The sequence below is a fragment of the Trichechus manatus genome, unplaced genomic scaffold (assembly GCF_000243295.1).
Source record: "Trichechus manatus latirostris isolate Lorelei unplaced genomic scaffold, TriManLat1.0 scaffold00236, whole genome shotgun sequence".
NCBI lineage: Eukaryota > Metazoa > Chordata > Mammalia > Sirenia > Trichechidae > Trichechus > Trichechus manatus.
In genome coordinates this window covers 1,789,002-1,801,289 of record NW_004444172.1, presented here as the reverse complement: position 1 = coordinate 1,801,289, position 12,288 = coordinate 1,789,002, and the positions used below count along the sequence as shown (strand labels likewise).

The following is a 12,288-nucleotide window of genomic DNA, read 5'->3' as shown; positions in this document are numbered from 1 at the left end:
TCTATTACTTTCACACAGGATTTCAAGTTGAATACAACATTTTAAAAATATAACAATTATCAATGGTGTATATACTTCATTACCTTCTTTTACAATTAATTGAGATCACAGATACTATTCTACTTTCAATGTTATAAAACTCTTCCATAACCTGAATTTATTCTGACATTTTAAATCCTTTGATCTTCCTTGAGTAATAAGAAAAAAATTAATTACCTGAAATGTTTTTATGTGTAAACAACAATAAAAAACAAATAAAAAAACTAAACCCGTTACCATCAAGTTAATCCTGACTCATAGATAATAAATTCTGTAAACATGTTACTACTAAGGTATAGTTTTTCTGACTAATCTTAAATTGAACTCCCCTGAGTCTTTTCTTTTCCAAGTCCCATTGCTGTGGCAACCATAAGAGGTCAGCAGCTTTTCATTTGATTTAATTTGTTTGATTTATTTCCATGGTTAACCAAAACCCTTTTCAAGCTTTCTTAACAAGGGAGGAAGTTGTTAGACTTCTGTGAATGCTTCTCCTCCACCACGTCCTGGGAATATTTTTGCGTGACTGAGCTGTTGGAATCTGTATGATTATTTCCAAGTCTAAAATACATGTTTCTTGTCCTCAATTACCCCTTTTTGTCATTGTCCTCAGTTCCCTTCTCCTTCATTCTTTTTTAAACTTTTTTTTACTTTGAAATAATTATAGATTCACAGGAAGTTTCACCGAGAGTACAGAGAGGTTCCATATGTCGTCCGCCCAGTTTTCTCTAGTTGTTACATCCTATGTAACCATAGTGCAACATCAAACCAGGATATTGCCATTGGTATAATGTGTGTGTATAGTTCTATGTCATTTTATAACATGTGTGGATTCTTGTACCACAATCAGGATACAGAGCTCTTCTGTCACCACAAAGATCTGCCCTTGTGCTACCCGTTTATAATCACACCCACCACCCTTTCTCCCACCAGCCTTAAGCCCTGGCAACCACCAATCTATCCGCCATAGCTATAATTTTGCCATTTCAAGAATGTGATATAAGTGGAATCATAGAGTATGCAGCCTTTTGAAACTGCCTTTTTTTCACTCAGCATAATACCTTGAGATCCATCCAAGTTGTGTGTATCAGTATTTTGTTTCTCTTTATTGCTAAGTAGTATTTCATGGTATGAATGTAGCACAGTTTGATAACCATTCACCTATTACAAGACATTCTGATTGTTTACAGTTTTCAGCTATTACCAAAAAAAAAAAAGCTGCTTTTAGCAATTTTGTACAGGTTATTTTGTGAACTTAAGTTTTCATTTTTCTGGGATAAATGCCCAGGAGTGCCCCTTTTGTTCTTAAAACATTTCTTTTTCTTGCCTAAGCACCTGATATATAAACTGGGTCACAGAACTTACTCAATATTTAAGAACTGGTTTCTTCTCTGATGGACTTCAAAATTTGATGGAGGGTTAGTAGGTATATGCTCCAGTGATATGATGGTACACAGGCAGATTGGAGAAAGCATCGAAGAGGAGTTACTGTTGAGAACTTTGATCCCAGTTCCAAAGCCAACTTCTCTTGTCTCAGCCTGTCCACCAGAAGTTATCTTTTAGACGATTCAACTAATATTTGTTATAGAATCCAAGGGAAGTGGGGAGAAAGGTAGGTTCTTAATACCTGTTTGCTTTCAACCTGGAGTGAAGGTGGGTATCAGCCTGATACATTAAATTCACATAATATCTTTTTCTATAAGATGTTTTTTTAAAAATATCCTTGGTTCAAAGGCAGGCATTTTTAGAAAGGTAATCTGGAAGAGTTCAAGGATTTGCCTTAGATACTCTCTGAAGTTCATGTCTACCTCTAAAATTCTATGATTCTCCATGGAATCCTCTTTCAAATAAGGAGGAATCTGAAGAACTGAGGTTCAGTGACTTGATCAGTGTCACCCAAGTAGTTAGCAGGACAACCAAGACTAGAAGCCAAGTCTCTCAGCTGGTGTCACCCAGATCGTTAGATCGTTAGTAAGGCAAATAGGACTAAAGCCCAAGTATATTGGCTGTCAGCCTATGTTATGTAACTTATAAAATAAAAGCTAAATTCATATGCGAAATTAAGAAGCCTTTAATTATGAATTTATTGCAAAGAAAATAATCTTTCTTTTTCTCATAACAGATTAAATCAGAGAAATGGATTACAGAAATCAAACTTTGGTGGTTGAATTTGTTTTCACGGGCTTAACAAATCATGTCCACCACCAGGTTGTTCTCTTCCTGATATTTCTTTTGGTTTATCTTGCCACTCTCCTGGGAAATTTGGGGATGGTCACCCTCATTTGGGTGGATTCCCAACTCCACACCCCCATGTACATTTTCCTCAACCACTTGTCCTTTGTGGATATCTGTTCCTCCTCTGTCACTGGTCCCAAGATGATGACAGATATCTTTGTGGAGAAAAAAGTAATTTCTTTCTTTGGTTGTGCTGTCCAATTTTTTTTTTTTTTTTTGGTCAGTTTGTAGTGACTGAGTGTTTTCTCTTGGCTTCCATGGCGTATGGTCGGTATATGGCCATCTGTAAGCCGTTGTCGTACACACTCATTATCTCAAAGGGTCTGTGTGCAGCTGGTGGTAGGATCTTATGCTGTGGGTCTTATAAGTACCATGAACCATACAACTTTCGCCTTTTGCCTACCTTACTGTGGTTCAAATACCATCAATCACTTCTTCTGTGACCTACTTCTTGTTCTCTCCCTGGCATGTGCAGACACCCAGGTCAATAAAAATTTACTTTTCATTTTGGCTGGAGCCCTAGGAGTGCTCAGTGGTGTGATCATCTTGGTCTCCTATGTTTACATCATCATTGCCATCCTGAAGATCGGCTCTGCTGATGGAAGGCACAAAGCCTTCTCCACCTGTTCATCACATCTGAAAGTTGTTTCTATCCTCTATGGGATACTTTTCTTTATCTATGTATGTCCCAGTTCTATTTTCTCCCTGGACATCAATAAAGTGGTGTCATTGTTCTACACAGCAGTGAGCCCCATGTTGAACCCACTTATCTACAGCCTGAGAAACAAAGACGTAAAAGATTCATTCAGAAGGATATTTGAAAGGAAGAAGTTTCTGATAAATAGATAAACTAGAACACCATTTGTGCCATAGATTGAGAGGTAATATAGAGGTAACAACTCTGGGCTAGGTGTTGGGAGACCTACATTTAAGTTGAGATTCACTCTTTATTACTCTGTGTTATTGACAAATCAAAGATTCTGGATGGTAAAAATGGTTAATGCACTTGGCTGCTGACCAAAAGATTGGAGTTTCAAGTCCACCCAGAAGTGCTTCAGAAAAGCTGGGGATCTACTACCAAAAAATCAGTCATTGAAAGCCCTATGGAACACAGTTCTACTCTGACACGCATGGGGTCACCGTAAGTCAGAATTGATGCAATGACAACTGTTTTGTTGTTATTGTTTGTTTATTAACAAGTCTTGTGACATCTTTACATAATAATTTTCTCATTTCTATTTTCTAATTTCTCATTCAGCAGGAATGAGCTTTAGAAGTTTACACTGGGTTGGGTAGATTAGTGAACCTCAAACCTTGAGAAAATATTCTCAAGCCTTTGTGACTAGAAAATGAGGAGTTCTTTGTTATATCCTGAATATAATGGAGGAATCATGGCCACTGAATTTAGTTGTACCTCAGTTTTACCATCCAGGGTGTTGAGTTCCCTTAATTGTTTGCAAGCTTGATCTTGATTCATTGAAATACCAACTGTTACAAAGTCTATTATTCTGATAGTATGTAACTGTAGCACTTTCTAAATATTACTGTTATGTTTGGAGTAGACATTGGGCAAAGGGCTTTTATAACCACTATTCCCTTTAGGACTGTGTTTTCGTTATCTTGTGCCACTATAACAGAAATACCACAAGTGGATGGCTTTAACAAAGAGAAATTTATTCTCTCACAGTTTAAGAGGTTGGAAGTTTGAATTCAGGGTACCAGCTCCCAGAGAAGGCTTTCTTTCTCTGCTGGTTCTGGGAGAAGGTTCTTGTCATCAATCTTCCTCTGGTCTAGGAGTTTCTTAATGCAGGAATTCCAGGTCCAAAGGACACTCTCGACTCCTGGTTCTTCTTTCTTGGAGGTATGAGGTCCCTCTCCACTCTGCTCGATACTCTCTTTTATATCTCAAAAGAGATTAACTCAAGATACAACCTAATTCTTTAGACTGAGTCCTGCCTCATTAACATAACTGCCTCTAATCCTGCCTCATTAACATCATAAAAGTTAGGATTTACAACACATAGGATAATCTCATCAGATTACAAAATGGTGGACAACTACACACTGCTAGGAATCATGGTTTAGCCAAGTTGACACGCATTTTGGGGGGACACAGTTCAATCCATAACAGGATGGGCACATCTTGTTGGGATTTTGCCACTGTAAGTACATGATTTTTGTATGTAAGGTTAAGAATGCATTGCAGTTTTTTAATAAAGTGGTAGTTATTACTATTACTATTTATTGACTTTTGTGTGGTATGTGAGTATTAATTCCAATTGTATAGATGATGAAACTGACAGCCATGAAGACTAAGTGGATTGCCCTTGATCTTATAATTTGGTCCCACATTTGTTTTCTGCAGATATTCTTTAATCATCCTTCATGTTTCTTTTCTAGAACATAGCAACGAATCCAGGAGATGGGGGGATTGCACATGTGATTTATATAGGTGTGAGACTCATGCAGTTCCAAACTCTGCCTGATCTTGCAAGAACTTTGTTAAAAGCCATTTAATTTTAGTCCAATGTCTATGAAAGGATACAAATAGTCTCAGATGCCCTAGAATTTTTTTTGTTTGCATGTTTCTTCACCATGCTTTCTACCAGTGGGGCTGTCTGTGTTGGGTAATGTGTTGGGGAGAGGTGCGGTAGGATACCATTCTATTAAAGAGGACAGGGAGCCAAAGACTGCTGCAGTTGTTACTTAATTTAACAAATTTTTAAGTGTGCCTACTATGTGCCATATACTTTATTATGTGTTATGTATATTGGGAAGGAAAGTACTCGTGGAGGTTATAGTCTAGTGGCATGTCTTAATTATCTAGTGCTGCTATAACAGAAATACCACAAATGGATGGCTTTAACAAAGAGAAATTTATTCTTTCACAGTCTAGGAGGTTACAAGTCTGAATTCAGGCCATCAGCTCCAGGGTAAGGCTTTCTTTCTCTGTTGGCTCTAAGGGAAGGTCTTTGTCATCAATCTTCCCCTGGTCTAGGAGTTTCTCAGCACAGGGACCCTGGGTCCAAAGGACGCACTCTTTTCTGGCTCTTGTTTCTTGGTGATATGAGGTCCCTCTGTCTCTTTGCTTGCTTCTCTCTTTTATATCTCAAAAGAGATTGACTCAAGACTCAACCTAAACTTGTAGATTGTGTCCTGCCTTATTAACATAACTGAAGGCCTCTAATCCTGCCTCATTAACATCATAGAGGTATGATTTATAACACATAGGAAAACCACATCAGATGACAAAATGGTGGACAATCACATAATATTGAGAATCATGGTCTAGCCAAGTTGACATACATTTTTGGAGATCACAATTCAATCCATAACATTCCACACTTTGGCCCCCCAAATTCATGTCTTGGCCACATATAAAACGCATGCACCCCGTCATATCATAGCAAAAGTCTTAAATCAACTCCAAGTCCAAAATCCAAAAAATTCTCTCTATCTGTGAAATCTAGAACACGAGTTATCTGCTTCCGAAGTACAATGGTGGAACAGGCACAAGCTAGACATTTCCATTACAAATGGGAGAATTAGGAGGGAAAGAAAGGGTAAAGGGGACCAAGCAAGTCAGCAGAACACATTAGCTCTCAAAGCTTGAAATTAATTCTCTGTTCTCTGAGACCATTTAGGCAATGGCCCTCCCCTCCAGACTTTGGGTGTTGGCCACACTCTCCAGATTCTACATGGAGGCCCCTCAGCCCTGGGCTTCAGCTCTGCCTTCCAGGTCCATAGGAATGGCAACTCTGCTCCTTCAGCTTTGGGTGGCCCCATTCTCTTGGCACTCATGAATGGCAGCCCCACACTCGAGAACTGAATTGGAGAAGATCCAGGTCTTTGAAACCTAGGAGGCTGTGGCCCATCCTCTGAAACCTCGGAGACCATGACTCCACCTTTTGAGACTGAGGCAGCTCTGCTTCCTGTGCTCCTTGTCTCTTAAGCTTCCGCTTCCTGGTTCCTTGGCCTCTCGGCCCCTCGGAAATAGCTGTCGGAGTCTGCCCTGCTGGGGTAAGTGTTCCAAAGTTCTTTAGCTCCACCCATAAGTGCCTGGAGGCACCCCACTCTGCCAGTAAACTTCAGCTAGGAGGCACTCAGCTCTGTCTCTCTGTGAGTCGGCAAGCCTAGCTTCACTGATAAGTGCCCAGAGGCACCGCACTCCACCAGGAAGCCTCTTGCACAAAGGCACTCAGCTGTCTCACTCTGTGGTCAGCTCCCGTGCTGCTTCACGCTGGTCTCCTTGTTCTGCTGCTGCCATTTCTCTGCTGCAGCTTCTTGTTGTCCGCACTGTCTCTGGTGTTAAAGTTCTCACTTCCTTCCGAGTCCTCACCAGAATTGTCTTTGATGTCCATAATTCCACCAACAGTCTCTTCAAGGCAAGCGAGGCTTTTACTATTAGTCACCTTAAAACCCTTCCAGCCTCTACCCATTCACAGTTTCAAAACTGCTTCCACATTTTAGGTATCTGTTAGAGCAGAACCCCACTCTTCTACTACCAAATTCCATCTTAGCTATCTAGTGCTGCTATAGCATAAATACCACAAATGGATGACTGTAATAAAGAGAAGTTTATTTTCTCACAGTCTAGGAGGCTAGATGTTCGAATTCAGGGCACCAGCTCCAGGGTATGGCTTTCTCTCTCTATTGGCTCTGGGCGAAGGTCCTTGTCATCAATCTTCCCCTGGTCTAGGAGTTTCTCAGCACAGGGACCCCAGGTCCAAAGGCTGTGCTCTCTCCTGGCTCTCGTTTCCTAGTGGTATGAGGTCCCTCTGTCTCTTTGCTTGCTTCTGTCTTTTATATCTCAAAAGAGATTGACTCAAGACACAGCCTAATCTTGTAGATTGTGTCCTGCTTCATTAACCTAACTCCCTCTAATTCTGCTTCATTAACATCATAGAGGTAGGATTTACAACAGATAGGATTATCATATCAGATGACAAAATGGTGGACAGTCACATAATACAGGGAATCATGGCCTAGCCATGTTGACACACATTTTTGGAGACACAATTCAATCCATAAGTGGAGTAAGAAGACAAACAAATAAAAAATAAAATTAAAAATATTACATATCCATGGTGATTACTATGACAAAAAAAGTCAAGGAGTTAAGATGGAATTTTAAAGGGCATATGTTAGAAAAGATGGTAAGGAAAAGCTTCTTTAAAGTGAGTAGGAATTGAGAGACTGGAAAAGAATGAAGACATTCTATGTTATGATATAACTTTCCACAGAATCTGGATATCATTATTTGGATCATAAAAAGAGAAAGCGCCCTGCACAAAACAGGAACAGGGACCTCTGAATTTCCCAGAACAGAAGACAAAGTTTGCAGCTAATTTACTCTGATCCTCAGTATATGTTCTATATGTTTCTTTATCCAATGTAGACTTTTATGGGAATGGAGGGAGATGATAGTAGGAGTAGATTATGTAATGCTTTGTCAAGGGAAGGAATTTACTATGAGCCATTATGAGTATGAGTGCTTGTAAAAATAGTAACTTCTGAGAATAGATTAAAATACTTGTCTTTTCACCAGGTCACTCTTTGCTGCATATGTTAACAAAGTCTTCCAAGTGACTTCCTGCCAGACTAGTTGTGGTCTATTTCTAAGTCACTCAAAGCCCCCATGGGCCATGAAAACAAGACAAAAGCAAAACAAAACTGAACTAAAGGTGAAGGGTTGTCCTGGTAGCCTTAAGAAGTGCAACTGGATTCCTTTTTTATCACTGTCAAGGGCACACTTGCCTACAGTGGTATGCATACCACTGGAGGCTTCCCCTGTGGGATTTAATTAGTCAGGCTTAGGGTCTTATATGGCCTTTACACTTGCTGTTTCCTTAGCCTGAAGCAGTATTCTACAAATGCTGTTGCTTGCCTCACTCTCACTGTAGCCTCAACTTTATTGGATCATGAAGCCAGTCATGCTCAGTTGTTAGCACTATATGGTGGAAAGTGGTTGTGTTCTTGCCACCATTTCTGCGGTCTTGGGTCAGACATCTTGGAGCCTCCATTTTCTTATAAAGAGAGAGGTTGGGGCTGGAACTTTCTAGACTTGTTAGAATTATAGAGCTTCAAAGGCATAGTTTGCACTTGCTTATTTCTCACTTTGTATCTCCTAAGCTTCACACATTTCTTACCTCTTCTTGTTCCTACCCCAAACTGATGGTAGTTGTTTTCTTTTCTTGTTTTAATTGGTGAAACATCTTAAATAATTGTTTTAGATTTTTTTAATTAAAAATGTTACACACGTGTACTTACTCTTTATAACAAAAATTTAAAATTGCAAGTAAACAGAGTTTCTTTTGATCATCAACTTAAAGGCCCATTCCCTGACTCTCTACTAGGTAATAACAGTTCATTTGGTGTATGTCCCTCCAGACTCTCTTTTATTTTATTTACACACATTATATGAAATTATAATTAAAAAAAATTGAGTTAAAAACTATACCTAATGTCATAGTGTACACATCATTCTGCAAGTTGCTTATCCTTCCTTGGGAAATAACTGTGTTTGTATGTATAGTACTACCTCATTTTTAAACTTCTGTACAGTGTTCCATAAACTATACCAAAGTTTATTTTTTCATTCCTCTTTTGGAGAATATTTAGGTGGTTTCCAGGTTTTCATCATTTTAAAAAATGCTGAAATGGACATCATTGTTTATTTCCTTTTGTGTTTCCTCTGGGTACATACGGAGTAGTGAAATTGCTGAGTCATCAGGCATGCATAGTTTAAAAACAAAAAAAATCAGTAGGCACTGAAAAGTTGCCATCCAGAGGACCACCTTCATCCATCCATGGCATGAGTGATCATCCCTTTTCCTATCCCCTCGTCAGTATTTTTGAAGTCCCTGGGTGGTGTCAACAGTTAAACATTGGCCTACTAGCTGAAAGGTTGGCAGTTTGAAGCCACCCAGAAGTGCCTTGGAAGAAAGGCCTGGAAATCTGCTTCCAAAATGCCACAGCCATTGAAAACCTTATGGAGCTGCTCTACTCTGAAACACATGGAGTTGCCATGAGTCAGAATCAACTTGATGGCCACTGGTTCATCAGTATTTTATATTTTCACATTTCTTTATTTTTCAATTTGATGGGTGTGGATAGTATCCCATTGTTGTTGATAGAAGACTATGCCTACAACAAAATTATATAAATATTCTTTACTATTTTCTTCTCATATATTTCTAGTTAGAATTTTTTAGTTTGACTAGCAAGGGGTAGAATTTTAATATTTATTTTTTCAAATGGTCATCCATATATACCAACAGCTTTTTATGATTAATCTTTATTTTCTTGATTTGAGATAAAACATTTATCATAATAAGTTGGCACATGCATAGGTCTGCTTATGAGTTTTCTGTTCTTTTCTATTCATTTGTCTATTCTAGTACCTTTACTTTACTGTTTTAATTGCTATAGCTTTATAATATGTGTTTATATCTGGTGTATCACATCCTGTCTCTGTTTTTCTTTTTCAAAATTGTCTCGGCTATTTTTGATCACTTTTTTCTTCCATATAAATTTTAAAATCAGATTGCTTCGTTAAAAATTATTTTGAACAACTCTTGGTCTTCTCCCATCTAGAGCAAAGGAAAGTGAAGGAAACCAAAGATTCAAGGAAAAAATTAGTCCACAGGACTAATGGCCCACATGAACCAGAGCCTTCTCTAACCTGAGACCAGAAGAACTAGATGGTGCCTGGCTACCACTACTGACTGCTCTGACCAGGGACACAATAGAAGGTCCAGGTTAGAATGGGATAAAAATGTAGACCAAAACTCAAATTCATAAAAAATATCAGACTTACTGGACTTAGAGAGACTGGAGGAACCCCGAAGACTATTGTCCTAAAACACCTTTTTAATCTGGAACTGAAGCCACTCCCAGAAGTCACCGTTCAGCCAAATAATAGACTGGCCTGTAAAATAAACCATAATACTTGTGAAGAATGTGCTCCTTCATATGAGACCAAAAGGGCAACATTTACCCAAAAACAAAGATGAGAAGGCAGGGAGGGGCAGGGAAACTGGAGAGATGGAAACAGGGAAGACAAGGTGGAAATGGGGAGAGTGCTGACACATTGTGGGGATAGCAACCAATGTCATGGAATAATTTGTGTATGAACTGCTAAATGGGAAACTAATTTGCTGTGTAAACTTTCACCTAAAATACAATAAAATGTTCAAAAAAATATTCTGAGATTTTGGTTGGATTTGCATTAAATTTACCAAATAATTTAGTGAATGTCCTAGCCCAATCGGCTTAAGACAACAAGGAGGCCTGTAGTACCACCATATCAGGGTTATTGATCCATTGCTGTGAGGAAGACTTCATACCAGACAAACCCTGAGTGTCCCATCAAACAAAGGACACATAGAATTATTTTAGGATTTTGAGAAAGGTGGTGTTTAGGTGAAATTTAAATGAAGCAAAATTGTGATAGGCTTGTATCAAAGCTGGACTGTATGTAAGGGGGTCAACATTAGGTCCAAACCACAAAGCACGTGAAGGGTACTGTTTCCTTAGAAGTTACAAAGTTAAGATAGATATGGAATATTGGTCTAGAAAGCCTTATCTGAAGGTCTGCACCTGGGTGGGAAACCAAGAATGCTTCTCTGCATCAAAGTGACTTAGATCCTCCAAAAAAAAACAGGATGTTTCACTTTACTGATATAATTTCAAACAACAAATTTGAGGTAGTCTATGATTTTAGAAAATAAAGTTTTTCGGTAAGTAAGAGAGCAGAAGTCACTAAGCAAAAAGAGTTGTTAGGACACTTTACAGTTGCAGCATGTCTGTGGGAGTAATATTATTTTGTGTTAACTTCACAGTTGGCTTAATCTGTCTGTTATTCCAATCTGAAGAATGGTCAAGCAGGTTTTTAATTTACAAGTCTGAGTTAATTTTTATTTCTCAGAAGAAAATTGATCTTTACAATTAAGTCTTTTGAACCATAAAATAGATTTTTTTTCACTTATTTTGGAATTTCATATTTCGATTAAGGTTTCATGATTTATATTTTTCTTCATAAAAATGCTTAAAGATTTCTTGTAAGGCTTATTCCTGGTTATTTTACTGATTTGTTGACTATGATAATGATACATATGATTTTTCTATTATAATTTATGTGATTATTGTTGATTTTTTTTATTGTACTTCGGTGAAGGCTTACAGAACAAATAGTTTCTCATGAAACAGTAGTACACGTATTGTTTTATGACATTGGTTAACAACCCCACAACATGTCAACCCTCTAACTTCTCAACCTTTTTTTTTGGGGGGAAAATACACATAGCCAAAGATACACCATTTTGAAAATTTCTACATGCACAGTTCAGTGACATTGACTATGCTCTTCCAATTGTGCTCAAACGCATGGCTCTAGGTCAGGATTTCTATCCTGGTGTAATTCTTTCGGTTAAGAGTGAGCTGTCTTTATAGCTCACTTTTGCTCGGGGCTTGGTGCCCAACTGACTTCTCATCCCTAAAGTTAGTTCATTAAACTGCACCCTCAGGCATAAGATTAGTATAATCTTGAAATGTATTGTCTGGATGGACAGTCTTTCTAAAGATTTTCCCAAATAATATGAAATGAAACCGTTGACTCAATGTCATCGTTTTTTGTAAAAATAAAAAGACAATGCTCTACATTCTACCCTGGTGAGTAGTGTCTGGGGTCTTAAAAGCCTGTGAGCTGCCGTCTAAGATACTTCACTGGTCTCATCCCTTCAGGAGCAAGGGAGAATGAAGAGAACAGGATACAAGGAAAAGTTTAGTCCAAAGGACTAATTGTCAACAGCTACCAAGGCCTCCACCACACTGAGTCCACTACAGCTAGATGATGCCCGGCTACCACCACTGACTGCTCTGACCAGGATCACAACAGAGGGTTCTGGATGGAGCTGGAGAAGGATGTAGAGCATAATTCTAACTCACAAAAAAAAAGACCAGATTTACTGGCCTAAAGGAGACTGGAGAAACCCTGACAGTATGGCCCCCAGACAC

General features: G+C 38.6%; 1 protein-coding gene across 1 annotated transcript; it reads left to right on the top strand.

Moving 5' to 3' along the window:
• Positions 1 to 2,172: 2,172 nt before the first annotated feature.
• On the top strand, positions 2,173 to 3,120 carry LOC111822925 (olfactory receptor 1002-like). The gene is given in 3 exon segments (XM_023743130.1): positions 2,173 to 2,475; positions 2,478 to 2,596; positions 2,598 to 3,120. Coding segments are annotated over 3 exon segments (945 nt in total).
• Positions 3,121 to 12,288: the final 9,168 nt, after the last annotated feature.